At 54.2% G+C, this 13,360-nt stretch overlaps 1 protein-coding gene across 5 annotated transcripts in view; it reads left to right on the top strand.

Annotated features, from left to right (window-relative positions):
- Window positions 1–13,360, top strand: part of PALD1 (phosphatase domain containing paladin 1) — a 93,474-nt gene that overhangs the window by 48,183 nt on the left and 31,931 nt on the right. For 3 of the 5 annotated variants that reach the window (XM_087432073.1, XM_087432072.1, XM_004427022.3), the window contains exons 2-6: window positions 6,702–6,915; window positions 9,368–9,470; window positions 10,700–10,879; window positions 12,099–12,263; window positions 13,117–13,277. In XM_087432073.1, coding sequence (XP_087288199.1) covers window positions 6,731–6,915; window positions 9,368–9,470; window positions 10,700–10,879; window positions 12,099–12,263; window positions 13,117–13,277 — 794 coding nt within the window. In that variant the 5' untranslated portion in view covers window positions 6,702–6,730. Of the gene's footprint in view, window positions 1–2,948; window positions 3,132–4,050; window positions 4,244–4,361; window positions 4,461–6,701; window positions 6,916–9,367; window positions 9,471–10,699; window positions 10,880–12,098; window positions 12,264–13,116; window positions 13,278–13,360 lie in introns of those variants that run through there. The other 2 variants (XM_087432070.1, XM_087432071.1) reach the window with 2 other exon arrangements.

Raw genomic sequence — 13,360 nt, 5'->3', positions numbered from 1 at the left:
CATCTGTTGCTAGTCTTCCTCTTTTTACCGGGGAAGATTGGCCCTGAGCTAACATCGGTACCTATCTTCCTCTATTTGGTATGCGGGACGCTGCCACAGTGTGGCTTGATGAGTAGTGTGTAGATCCGCCCCTGGGATCTGAACCTGCGAACCCCAGGCTGCCAAAGTAGAGCGCATGAACTTAACCACTCCGCCACCGGGCCGGCCCCTGCCCCCTCTAGTTTTGCCTTTTCTAGGGTGTCGTATAAACATAGCTATCCAGTCCAGTTTGAAGTCTTTGGGTCCTGGCTTGTTCCTCTTTGTATGCTGTTTTTGAGGTTCATCCATGTCCTTGTGTATATCAGTAGCGTGTTCCTTTTTATTGCTGAGTAGTATTCTGTTGTATGAATGTGTTCATTTTGTTCATCTGTTCACCACTTGATGGGCATGTGAATTGACTTCAGTTTTTGAGTATAATGAACAATGTTGTTATGCACAAGCCTTTCTCTGGACGTGTGTTCATTTCTTGGGTAGTTATGTGAGAGTGGAATTGCTGAGTCATACAGTAAATGTATGTTTAAATTTGTAAGAAACTACAGCTGTCTTCCAGAGTGGCTGGTGATCTTACACTTCAGCAGCCGTACCTGAGAGTTCCAGTTCCTCCACACCCTCACCGACGCTTGGTATTGTTGGTCTTTTAAAATTTATCATTCTAGTGCATTTCCCTGATGACAAATGATGCGGAACATCTTTTTATATTCTTATTTGGCATCCATATGTGTCTTCAAATCTTTTGCCATTGTTTAATTGGATTTTTTGTTAACTTAATGTTGAGTTGTAAGAGTTGACACCTCTTTTTGTGGTTGGGATTAAATGAGATAATATATGGCAAATGGTTTGCAGTCAAAGATCCACCCATTGGCCCTCCTGGTGCCCCCATCTCTGCACTCAGGATCACTGGCTCTCTCAGGCGGGTATTTAACCCCCAGCCCCCAACCCCCCGGGCAGGCAGACGAATCACACACTCTTGGCCAATAGATCCTGATTTGGCTAGTGTGATTACACGCTGGTACAGTGTCTGCTCACCACTCTCCCTGTGCTCACAACAGAATCTTCCCCTTTGCCTCAGGCCAGAGTCAGGGTGGCCCAGCCAGGGATCTTAGGCAGGAGGCAGGAGCCCTGGGTTCCAATCTGTCCTTGTGGCCCCTTCCCTTATGACTTGGGGCACATCACTTTCCCTCTCTGGGCCTCAGTTTCCTCATGTGTTGAAAGAGAGGGTTGGACTAGCTGACCTCCAGGGGTATAGCCAGCTCTGAATCTCTGCTTTTGGGGGCCAGTGGTGACAGCCGTTTGTGGAGGTTCCTGTGGTCACGTCTTTCCCTAAGGTGAGACTTGGGATTTTGCAACAGGGTCTGAGATCCTGGAGGGCAGAGAGGGCAGGAGAAAGGAACGGGGTGGGAGGTGGCCAGGATTGGTAGCAGACGTCCAGCTTTCTGCTTCATCCCAAGAGCCAGACACTGCTTTGGAAAAGCTCACAGGGTTTGACAAACCAGGAGGTCACGGCTGCTGCCCCATGCCAAGGACAGAGGAGGGGGTACTTGTGAGCTTTGGATTAGAGATAGGGAAATGGGCCAGAATGGTGACGAGTCACTTCTACCAAGAACCATATGAAGAGAAATGGACTTCAACTCCTGAGACGTTTGGAGCCGGGGCCCCAGGAATCAGCTCTTGAACCTCTTGCCTGCCCTCCTCTACTCCAGGACCCAGAATGCTCGTCTGTAGCCTCCCCTTGGCTTGAATACTGCCACTGATGAGAAGCTCACCACTCTGGCAGGCTGGACATTTCTCCTGCAGTATTGGGCAGTTAGCTGAGTTGGAGCTAATATTCCAGCTTCTGAAGTCTGATTCTTCTTGGGGAAACAGGGCCATCTCTCTGCTGAGGGCTCCACAGGGAAGTTTCTTTTCTCCAGGGACTGACTGCCGTGCGTTTGCCTGGAAGCAGGAGGATGGCGTGTCTGTGTGCAGGACTGTCTCAAGTGCCACTATAGCTGCAGCCCACATGATTCCGTGGCTTCTTAGCTGGTCACCGAGAGCTCCCGTGGTGACGTGGGGCCTGGGTCCTCGATCCCTCCACGGGAAACCGTGTATCTCTCTACCGCGCCAGGAGGCCCTGTCAGGGGTGTTCTGGCAGAGAGTGGAGTGGATGGGGGTCCTCGGACCCTGAGAGGGGGTTGCACAGATCCCAGAGCGAGGGAGAGTGTGCGGGGTGCTCTGCTGTCGGGGTCGGCTGTGGAGAGGAGGGAAGGCATGCTGAGGAGGAGCAGTTACCACTGCTGCCACTTCCAAAGTCGGCTGACCTCACCTGAAAACGGACGCACGGGGCCTGGACCTCACGGGGCTGTGGGGTGCCTGGCACTCAGTAGGTGCTTTGACATGGTAAGAAACAGAAGCAAAGGAGCAGGTAGAAGAGGGCCTGTGTCTGGTGGGGATTGTTCTTGCCTTGAAGCGGGGGTTCCTCTGTTTTTATTTGCCAAGACCCCCTCTGGCAATCTGGCAGATGCTCCTGGACCCCTTCTCAGAATGTTTTTTTTTTTTCAAATTTTTTAAATTTATTTTTCCCCCAAAGCCCCAGTAGATAGTTGTATGTCATAGTTGCACATCCTTCTAGTTGCTGTATGTGGGACACACCTCAGCGTGGCCGGAGAAGCGGTGCGTCGGTGCGCACCCGGGATCTGAACCCGGGCCGCCAGTAGCGGAGCGCACACACTTAACCGCTAAGCCACGGGGCCGGCCCTCAGAATGTTTTTAAATGTACAAAGTATATGGGATTCCAGAGGAAGTAAATTTTATTGAGAGAGCTATAAAATACTAAAAAGCAAACTGGTGGTGTAGTAATGCATGTCCTTAGTTATTATTGCATTAACAAGATCATCCATTAGGTAAATTAAGGTTAAATTTTATTTTTTAAGGACCCATCGGTGACATGGCTGTGGCTGCTCAGCTTTGGTGGGACATTAAGCTGGGGTGTGCGCTTGATGGGCACGTGACCGGCATGACTGACACCCAGGCAGTTGTGGTTGATTTGATGGTCCCGATGTTGAGACCCTACTTTGCAGATGGAATGGCAGCTTCTTTATAGCTGGCTTCGTAAGGTGAGGACGGGCTTCTCTCTAGGATCGTTGGAATTCTCCACGCTTACTGAGTTAAACTCAGTTGTGAGAACCTGGGATCCTACTGTGGGGGCCCAAGACCGCCAGGCGCAGGGTGGCCTAAAGTTGGCCAGTCACGTCACCCCCGGTCTGTGGGCAGGGGACCCGGGTCTGATAATTGCTGTGGCTTGAAAGGAGGGGTGACTGGAAGCCACGTTCCCAGAAACCTGCACGGCTGTCCTGTGATGTGAAACATCTGGGCGCTCTGTGGCGACCACGTCCCCAGTTCTGCGACGCAGCAGGGGCAGGCTTCACTCGTGATTGAAGGAAATGCTAGCTTTCAGTTAGAAGTTAAGAAACTAAAGGCATAATTATTTACAAACCATCCAGGCTCATGGGCCCCTATCTTACAGTCTGGCCTCATCCCAATCCACCCTCCCCACTCTCCCCCCAGCAGAGGTTTGAGCACTAGTGGCCCCACCAGCACCCCCGCCCTCGCTGACCACTGTCCCTGAACACAGCAGTGATGTGACCACCAGGCTGCCATCTTAGGAGCCAGATCCGTTTGAAGCTGGAAGGGGCTTTCAGATCCAGAGAGGGGAAGGAAGTTGCCGAAGCCCCATAGCATGTGGCCAGCAGGCTGAGGGTCCCTCTGCTGGTGAGGCTCCCTTTGGGCGGGGTTGAGAGAGGTTTCAGTGGAAGAGTTGCAGAGTGAGAAGCCTGGGGACCCCGGGGGTTTGCCCTCCTCCAGACATATGGAGGCGGGTCAACTTTCAAAGGACTCTGTCCCCCCCTGCAGCCTGCAGCTGTGCACATCTGTATTGTCTCCCTGCTGGCCCTACAGGGGCCGGCTGGGGCCTGTCATCGCCTGTGGAGCCCGTGAGAGATGAGGGTGGCCGGAGCCGGAGCTGTGGAGGTGTCAGGCCCGGCCCAGCCTGCTGGGACCAGGCCTGGCCTCAGCCCGGCAGCTGGAGCCCGCTGTTGCCTCCTGCAGGCCCTTCCCGTGTCTTGTTTGTCACGCCTTCCTCGGGACACCCCAGCCCTGTTCTTGCGGGAGGCTGTTCTCATCCGTGCCTCCTTGGCCCAGACTGCTGAGAGAGGTCTGGGAAACTTCGGTGAGCTGGCTTGGGGGCCTGCCACGGCAGGTGACGTGGAGAGAAGGTTCTGGCTCTGCTGTTGGAGCTCCACGGTGGAGCCCCTCACCCTCTCTGAGCTGCCTGTGTTTCTGTTTAGGAACAGAGGCTCATTCCTTCCACCTTTGACCAAAGGAACAAGAGAGAGAGAAATTAGACTGGGTGTGGAAAGTCATGATGGGGCTCTTATAAACACAAGGTATGCATGCTAACAAAGCTGTCACACGGCCGCTGGGAGTTTTCAAGGATGACAAGGCTGGGCAGGAGGGGGAGAGGGAGCCCTTTTCAGACTGGAGAGGGAGAGGGATGGTGGTGGTTCGGGAAGGTTCTGGGAGGGGCAGATGAGTCTAGTCATTCTGTCTAGGTGGCTCTGGGGGTGGGGAGCCTTAAGGAACAGCTGTAGGGGAGGCCTGGGGCAGCCTTGGGACCAGGAACACTGACTCTGGGGGAGAGAGGACACGGTGAGCTCAGCCTTCAGACTGACCTGCTCACCCTGGCTTCGTGCTGACCCGCTGACTCCACCGTCCCCTTCCTGAGCTGCTGCTGCTGGTTATGAGAGGGCTGGGGCGGGGTGGGGGGAGTGTGGAAGGTTGGAGCAGAGTCCCCACGATGTGGAGCAGCTCGTGCCAGCTGAAGGCAGCTGGGGGAGTTGTCGTGTTGTAAGGACTGCTTATTGTCCCTGTGCTTCTGCAGAGTGGACCCATCTCAGGGTGCAGGCAGAGTTGGGGGCGGGCAGGGCAGGTTGCCCCCCCGTCCTGATCCTGGACTGCCAGTGCCATATGGGGCCAGCAGTTGCTGAGCTCTCAGAAAGTTCTGGGAGCCTCTGTCTCCCATGTCTGTTGCCCTTCTTTTGGGTCTGTGGAATTCCAGCCCCTTCCCTTCCCAGCAGCCCTGACTCTAGGACCCCTGAGCCAGTCCTCCCCACACTCTCCTGCAGCTCTTAATGGGTCTCCAGCTCGCTTCCCCAGCCGTTCCCTTATTTGTTTTAAATAGGCCTTGACTGTATTACCCAGTGTTCAGAGGAGAAAAATCAGAAAATGCAGTTAAGCAAATAGGAGAAAATAAAAATTATCTGTAATCTCATCACTTGGTGATAACTCACGTTAGCATCTTGATGTGGACCCTCCGAGACTTTTATCCTGATACGCTTTTATGAATTAAAGTGGGATTGTAGCCTGTACTTGCCTTGCAACCTGCTCCTTCCATTCTTTTTTTTTTTTCTTTTAAAGATCTTATTTATTTATTTTTTTCCCCTCAAAGCCCCAGTAGATTGTTGTATGTCATAGCTGCACATCCTTCTAGTTGCCGTATGTGGGACGCGGCCTCAGCATGGCCGGAGAAGTGGTGGGCCAGTGTGCGCCCGGGATCCGAACCCAGGCCGCCAGCAGCGGAGCGCATGCACTTAACCGCTAAACCACGGGGCCGGCCCTGCTCCTTCCATTCTAATTTCCTAGATGTCTTTCCATGTCAGTCAATATTTTTAATGGCTATTTAACATTCCGCCTTAGAGACGTCCCATAATTTATTCAACAAATCCCCCTGTGTTGGCTGGAGGTTGTTTCCTGTGTTTTGTTGTTATAAACAATACTTCTATCAGCAAAATACGCTTGTGGTCCACTTTTTGCATACATCCTTAAGTATTTCCGTAGCAGAGAGCCCTACAAGAGGAATTGCTGACTCCACGAGGATGCCCAGCGTGCCTCCTGAGGGGCGGAAGCTTTGGCTATTGACGATGTTGATGATGTAGATATTGATGATTTTGATGATGATCATGTTGATGTTACTGATGATGAGGTTGATGAGGTTGATGATGATGTTGATGATGTTGATGTTGATGAGATTGATGTTGATAGTGTTGACATCGAGTTCAGGGGCCGGGGCTTTCTTTGAACCCTTGATCTGCTGAGAGCTCACCCAATCTGGACTTCCCTGGCCTCGTTTTGTGACATTCATGGCTAGAACATCCTCTGGCATCCTCTTCCCATCCAGAGCCTTCAAATGCAAGCCCGACCTCCGTCTGCATCTGCCCCTGGTTCTCCCTCAGGTGACAATCTCCCGCTTCTCCCAGTCTGAAAGGCCTGGCCTCCATGTGGCTTGACCCAGTCACTTAGAGCCCTAGGTCCCGACCTGGCGTGGAGGGTTAACCCTTTGCTAACTGTCTTATTTTCACCAGAGAGGTATAAACTATAAGGGATCAGGGGCTGCGTCTCTATGTCTGTGTCCATAACTCCTCCACAGCATCAGCAGAGGGCCCATAGTGAGCGCTCAGTGAACGTGTGGTAGGTGGCATACTTGCCCTCTGTCTCCAGCTGCAGGGCAAGCTGGCCCTCTCTGGGCCTCAGACTTTGTGTCTATACAGTGGGGGTGAGGGGTGGGCTGAGTCCCTTCCTGCCATGGCTTTTCCCACCCCCTCCTTCACCACACGCCTCTCACCCCACAGGTCTTGGGTCCTGAGGCTGCCGGCGGACTATGGGTACAACAGCCAGCACAGCCCAGCAGACGGTCTCAGCGGGTGCCCCCTTCGAGGGCTTCCAGGGCAGTGGCACGATGGACGGGCGGCACTCACTCAGTGTCCACTCCTTCCAGACCATGAGCTTGCACAACAGTAAGGCCAAGTCCATCATCCCCAACAAGGTGGCCCCCGTCGTGATCACGTGAGTGGCAGGGGGTACGTGAGAGGGAGGGGTAGCTGGGGGTACACCGTTTTGAAAATACTTTTTTGCTGAACGTTTTCAAAGGAAGTTTATATACTTAGATGCATAAAATTGAGATTTTTTTTTTTCACAACCAGTAATTATGGTTTGAAACTGAGGTTAAGCCAGGCCATTAAAGAGCTTTGGGCTGGAAAAGCTGGAAGCTGTTGGTGGACTGTCCTAATGAGGTCCTTTAGAGACATTGCCAGAGGATGCTGAGGGTTTGTTCTGGCACCGTGTTTTGAGAGACCTGGACACACTGTGTGCGTCCAGAGGAAGAGGGTCAGGAAGGGGGCTCGGAAACCCTGTCTGCCCTTTGGGGCCAGAGAAGGAGCAGCTGCTGGGGAGCCCGAGGCCAGACAGATAGAAGGACATGGGATCCATCTCCTGGTGAGTTGGGAGACCTTGTCTTTCATCTAACCTGCCACCACGCTCCCCTGCCTCTGGGCCCCTCCAGGACGTAGAAAGTAGGACACGATGAGTGAAGAATTAAATATGTTCCACACATAGAAGTTTGGCAGAGACCTAGCAGATGGGGCCTTCTGTGTAAGGAGACCTGAGGGGTGGGCATGATAAATCCAGCCTGCTGGCTTCGGGGCCTGACGGGAAAATTGTAATCATAATATATCACTGTGCTCATGATAAGGGGAGGCGAAGAGATGTTACATAAAAGGGACTTGATATTTAGTCTCTCCACTAGCAGATGACAAAACTAGGTTTGGACCTCGAGGCAGTGTTGGAGATGCACATCCCAGACCTGGCTCTGCCTCTCCCTTGCTCTGTGACCTTGAGCAAAACCTTTTCCCTCTCTGAGCCTCAGTTTCCTTATCAGGATATGTGGGGATGACATTGAAAATATTTAACCGTAGTGTGGCTCAGAACAGTCAGCGGCCTGCTGTAAAAATCTGCTACAACGGCACTGTACGCGCCTCCCGGAGCCAGCCATGTCTCAGGACTCCTGCATTGTAGCATGCTTGAGGTGGGAGGGACTTTAGGGATCATCCAGCACAGGGGTTGGTAAATTCTGTCCTGCAGGCCAAATCCAGCCTATCGTGTTTTTGTAAATAAAGTTTTATTGAAACACTCCACATCCATTCATTTACATCTTGTCTGTGGATGCTTAACACTTCAACTGCAGAGTTGACTCCTTGCAACAGAGACCATGTGACCCACAAAAGCCTAAAATATTTACCATCTGGCCCTTTATATAAAAGATTTGCTGACTCCTGATCTAATCCCTTTTAGATCCGATGTGAAAACTGATTTAGATACAAACTGAGTTTCGAGGAGGTAGAGGGATTTGTCTGCCGCGGGTCCTGTGGTGAGAGGGAGCAGAGCTGGCGGCGGGAAGCCAGCTCTGTGGACTCCTCATCTCGTGCTCCACCCCACCGTTTCACCACCCGCCTTTCTTTTGTAAAGAGGATCAAGTGTCTGATCAGGAGCTCTGGGAGGCTGCGTCTTATTCACTGTTATAATCCACACAGTATCTTTTTGTGCGTTGAGTGCACGGACCTCCCCCTGGCTTAGCATCTACAGAAGTCTGGAATTTTACCTGTGAGTTTTGTTTGAAGGTAGAACACCTGTGTGAAGGTAGAACTCTATTGGTACTAATAATTGTATTAATAAATGCTCCCTGTGCCCGAGGCACTGGGCTAAGCATGTATATTGATTAGCACATTGAATTCTCACAACAGCTCTAGGAGGTGAGACTTACTGGAAAGGAGCCACAGAGAGAGCGAGTGAATCCAAAACAATGGAGTAACCAAGCAGTGGGGTTGGGCTTCATGCCCAGGCCACGCAGCCCCAAAGCCTGTTCTGAGCCATCTCACTGTGCTGTGGGATTGTCACGTGGGGGTTGTTCTCAGAGACAGTCTGATGGGGGGGTCAATCTGGGACCAAAGTAACCCCTGAACAGGAGGCCTTAAACAAGACAGAAGCTTCTCTCCGCACGAAAGTCCAGGAGGTGCTCCGGGCTGGGATGGCTGCTCCATGATCAGCCAGGCTCCTCCTCTCTTGTTGCCCTGCCATCATCAACGTCTACTTCCTGCCTCCACTTCTGGATGTTAGCCAGGGAGGAGAGAAAGTAGAAGATACCTTCCCTTAAAGGGAATGGCCCAGAAGTTGTACACGTCACTTTTCCTCACATCCCATTGGCCAGAACTTCATCACATGACCATGCTAGCTGCAAGGGAGGCTGGGAAATGTAGTCTTCAGCTGGATGGCCCGGTCACCATTCAGGGTTTTATTGCTGAGGAAGAAGGGGAGAGTGGATCCTGGGGGACAGTGGGCAGTCTCTGCCACAAATGGGTGGCTGCATGGGCAGGGATGGGGTGTCCCCTGTCCACCCCTGGTGAGGTGGAGACGGCCCTGGCCGCAGAGGTAGCCTGACTGGGTCTCCATTCTGCACCTGCAGGTACAACTGCAGGGAGGAGTTCCAAATCCACGACGAGCCGCTCAAGGCCCATTACACCCTGGGCCGGCTCTCGGACACCACCCCCGAGCACTACCTGGTGCAGGTGAGCCCAGGCCCTGCCCTTCCCCGGCCTCTCCCCACCCTCCTGTCCTCTTCCTCACAGGGCCCTTCCCCGGCCCCTCCCTACCTCCTGCTTTCCCCCACTGTTCCCCCATCTCTCTACTTCACTGCCTCACCCCACCCTCCGGGGTCCTGGCCCCACTTCTCGCCCCTGGTTTCCGGGGCCTCCTGCCCCCTGCTCTTCTCTCCCCATCTGGCCCTAACCTGCCCCCAGCCTCCTCCATCAGAGCACCAGGGAGAGCAGAGACCGGGGACTTCAGGCTGCTTCCTCCATCCTGTTCTTTTTCGAAGTTTCAGAACTTCTCTAGCTTAGCTATTATTGTTATGTTTTGCCTTAAATATCCCTGAGGAGGTAAAGTCCACGAGGACAGATGACTTTCGTCTGCCTTGTTCACTCCTGTGGTCCCAGGCCCTAGAGCCGTGCTTAGGCGCCATGTAGGTGCTCAGTAGATGTCCAGTGAATGAATAACTGTGATGATTAAACTGTCCTTGAAAGGGTGGCTGAGAATTTCTGGCGTCACAAGAGCTGGTCCCACTTCTCATTTGTCTAGTGGTATAGGCAGGTCCTCCTGGAGGCGTGGAGGCGGACAAGGTGACCTCAGGTTCCCTTTGCCCAGAATGAACTCCTCTGGTTCCTCCTGCTCTCCCCTGATCCCTGAGTAGTGTTTTCCTCTTTTCTCTGGTCGTTGCGTCCGCTCACCCCAGCTGAGGAGGGGAGAGACCTGCCCATCCTCAGAACTGCAGGCCCCCAGGAAGCGGCCGGCATAGTTTTCTCTGGTTGATTCCTGGTGCCCCACCTGTGACTCCCTACGCTGGCCCTTCTCCATGTGCATCCTCTGGGGCCAGGAGATGTTTGCCTTCCTCCTAGGGGGCTGAGGGTCGACTCTAGAGCCAGTTTTGGTTTCCTGCCCTTGGAGTGCCTCTCCCTGCTCTCTTTCTTCAAGGCCTGGCTCGGATACCACCTCCTACATGAAGCCTTCTCTGATTCCCCGTCAGGAGTCTTTCCTTTTGCTGCACTCTGTGACACCCTTTCCAGGATCACAGATGGTCACCTATTTTGTCTGTTTTTTCCGTGAGCCTACGGACAATTTGAAGACCATGTCCCCCACCCCATCCCCTTGCTCCCTGTCCCCTGGGATCTGGGATAGAGCCTGCCTGTAGAAGATGTCCCTGAGTCATCTGAGTGAACCCCCATGGCTCTTCCTCTGCCAGGGCCGCTATTTCCTGGTGCAGGATGTTGCTGAGAAGATGGATGTGCTGGGCACCGTGCGGAGCTGTGGGGCCCCCAACTTCCGGCAGGTGCGGGGTGGACTCACTGTGTTCGGCATGGGACAGCCCAGCCTCTCAGGGTTTAGGCGGGTCCTCCAGAAACTCCAGAAGGATGGACATAGGGTAAGCATGGTCACTTTCCAGGCAGGGGCTAGCCCCCCAAATTTGGGGAAAGGAGCTCCTGGGAGGGACAACTTCAGAGGCTCTGAAAGGGCCTGGCCACATGCTATGGAGGGCAGCTGGTGGCCTGGACCAGGCCCCGCCAGGCCTTGAATGCGTGATGGTTGTTGTGGTTGGCATGGTTGGGAAATTCTGGGTGAATGTTTATTGCACTGTCTTGTAGGGACGTGGGAGCCCTGAGGTCAGAAGCCCCTTGTACATCCCACTCTGAGAATCTCGGAGGAAGTGAGGAGGGTGACAGGGTGACAGGAGGGGCCAGGTCATAATGAGAGAGCCACAGGATGATGGTCACAGCTAACACGTATATCCTCACATCAACCCTATGAGGGAGGGGCTGTTATTCTCCCATTTTACGGAGGAGGAAACTGAGGCCCAGAGAGAATAAGTGACTTATCCAAGGTCACTCAGCTCATGAGTGGTGTCCCAAGATCCAAACCCAGGCAGCTGGACTCCAAGCGCCTGCTTTTAATGACTCCTCTCTACTGCCTGTCAAGGATGTCGAGGTGGGATTTCGAGTGTCTCCAGGACAGAGGCTGAGGGTCCACTGTGATTGCAGGCTCATCGAGGGCAGCCTGCATCTGAATTGACCCGGGGTTAAGGTGGAGAGGCCTTGAGTGAACCAGAGTAGGGTGGGGGTGTTAGCTGTGTGCAGATCCTGTCTTCCCAGCTTGACTGTAATTCCTCAGGAGTGGGGTCTGCACATGTATCTTCCTCTGTCTGTACAGTGCTCAGTGAATGAATGATTGCCTGGTGGTGGTGGGCATTCATTTGTTCAGCTGATGTTTATGAAGCATCTGATATACCCAGGGCTCCATGCTAGGAATTGTGGAGACGTGAAAGTGACCAGGAAATGATGCCCCCTGTGAGGAACCTGTAGTCCATGAAGGCAGAAAAGATGTCTTCATTGATCATGTTAGTACAAGGCAGGAGTGAACACCACGAGGTTCAGATGAAGGACTGTCAGCCCCGAGAGGAGGGGGGTCCGGAGCAGGTGGCGTTTGGGCTGAGCTTTGCTTTTTGAGTAGGATTCGGGTTTCAGGCACAGGGTGGTGATGGGCCCTCGAGGAGGGGGGAACGGCCTGGGCAGAGGCCCGGAGGTGGGGCAATGCAGCGAGTGTCCATGCTGGATGGTGATGCTTCCTTCCTCCCGGGGCTCCGGCAGGAGTGCGTCATCTTCTGTGTGCGGGAGGAGCCCGTGCTGTTTCTGCGTGATGGGGAAGACTTCATGCCCTACACACCTCGAGAGAAGCAGAACCTTCAGGAGAACCTCCAGGGCCTCGGACCCGGGGTCCAGGCGGAGAGCTTGGAGCTGGCCATCCGGAAAGAGGTGAGGGCCACTGCTGTGGGCGGGAGGCCCCCTCCCTGGTAGGCCTCGGGCTGCTGAGATGAGACCCCAGCCCACAGCCTGTCTGGCTCTCGCCAGCCCACACTCAACCATTTTTCTGCTCTGTTTGGGTGAGAGGTTGGCTGTGAGGCCAGCTCATGGACAGCCAGAGGAAGGACTTCCCAGTCCTGGCTCTGTTTGCCTCTGCCCCTTTCCCACCCTGTTTTTCTCCTCCACGCTCAGCATCCTTGTTTAGAAAGGGATCTGGTGGAGTGAAGAGAGCTAGAGTAGGAGTCCCAAGACTGGGGTTGAGTCCTCTGTGGGCTGTGAGGCCTGGGGTGAGTCACTTCTCTCGTTGGGCCTCTGTTTCTGAGGGTCCTCTGTCCTCCTCCATAACACAGAGGCTTGGCAAGGTCTCTGAGGCTGTTGACACATGACAGAGGTGTGTGAGTAGAGTGTGGGTGGTGGGGGGTGCTCCTAGAGACTCCCTTGGGCACGACCTGAGGCCGTGTTGGTCACTGGTCTTTTCCTCTAGCTCCCAGCTGGCCGAGCCTCGCCCTGTCCAGGAGTCTGGCAGCTCAGCTAATTCCTGCTGCCCGCTGCGCAGAGCCCTTCCTACCTGGCCCCGATGTGGGCCTGTCAGCCCATGCGTAGGTGGCTGCCCTCGGGCCAGTGGCCACCCTGATCCCGTCAGGACTCCCAGGGCATAGAGAGTGGCTCTGGCCACATAGCTCCCCCTGGAGGAGGAGCAGCCTGTCTGTGGCCTCTGTGTGGCCTGGTCACTCCAGAGCTCAGCCAGGAAGGCCAGGAGGGACCTGAGGTCCTCATGGCCCTCTGCCCCCACACCTCCATCTAGATCCGAGACTTTGCCCAACTGAGCGAGAACACGTACCACGTGTACCACAACACCGAGGACCTGCGGGAGGAGCCCCACGCCGTGGCCATCCGGGGCGAGGACGACGTGCATGTGACCCAGGAGGTGTACAGGCGGCCCCTTTTCCTGCAGCCCACCTACAGGTACTGAGGGCCAGTCCTGCCTGGGGTTGCCGAGAGGCTTGGGGCTGCACGGGACCCCAGTGTGCTGGGCCTGCTCCTAGCTG

This window comes from Ceratotherium simum, chromosome 6 (assembly GCF_057802395.1).
Source record: "Ceratotherium simum simum isolate JZ-2026a chromosome 6, ASM5780239v1, whole genome shotgun sequence".
Taxonomy (NCBI): Eukaryota; Metazoa; Chordata; class Mammalia; order Perissodactyla; family Rhinocerotidae; genus Ceratotherium; species Ceratotherium simum.
This window is presented reverse-complemented; position numbering and strand designations above follow the sequence as displayed.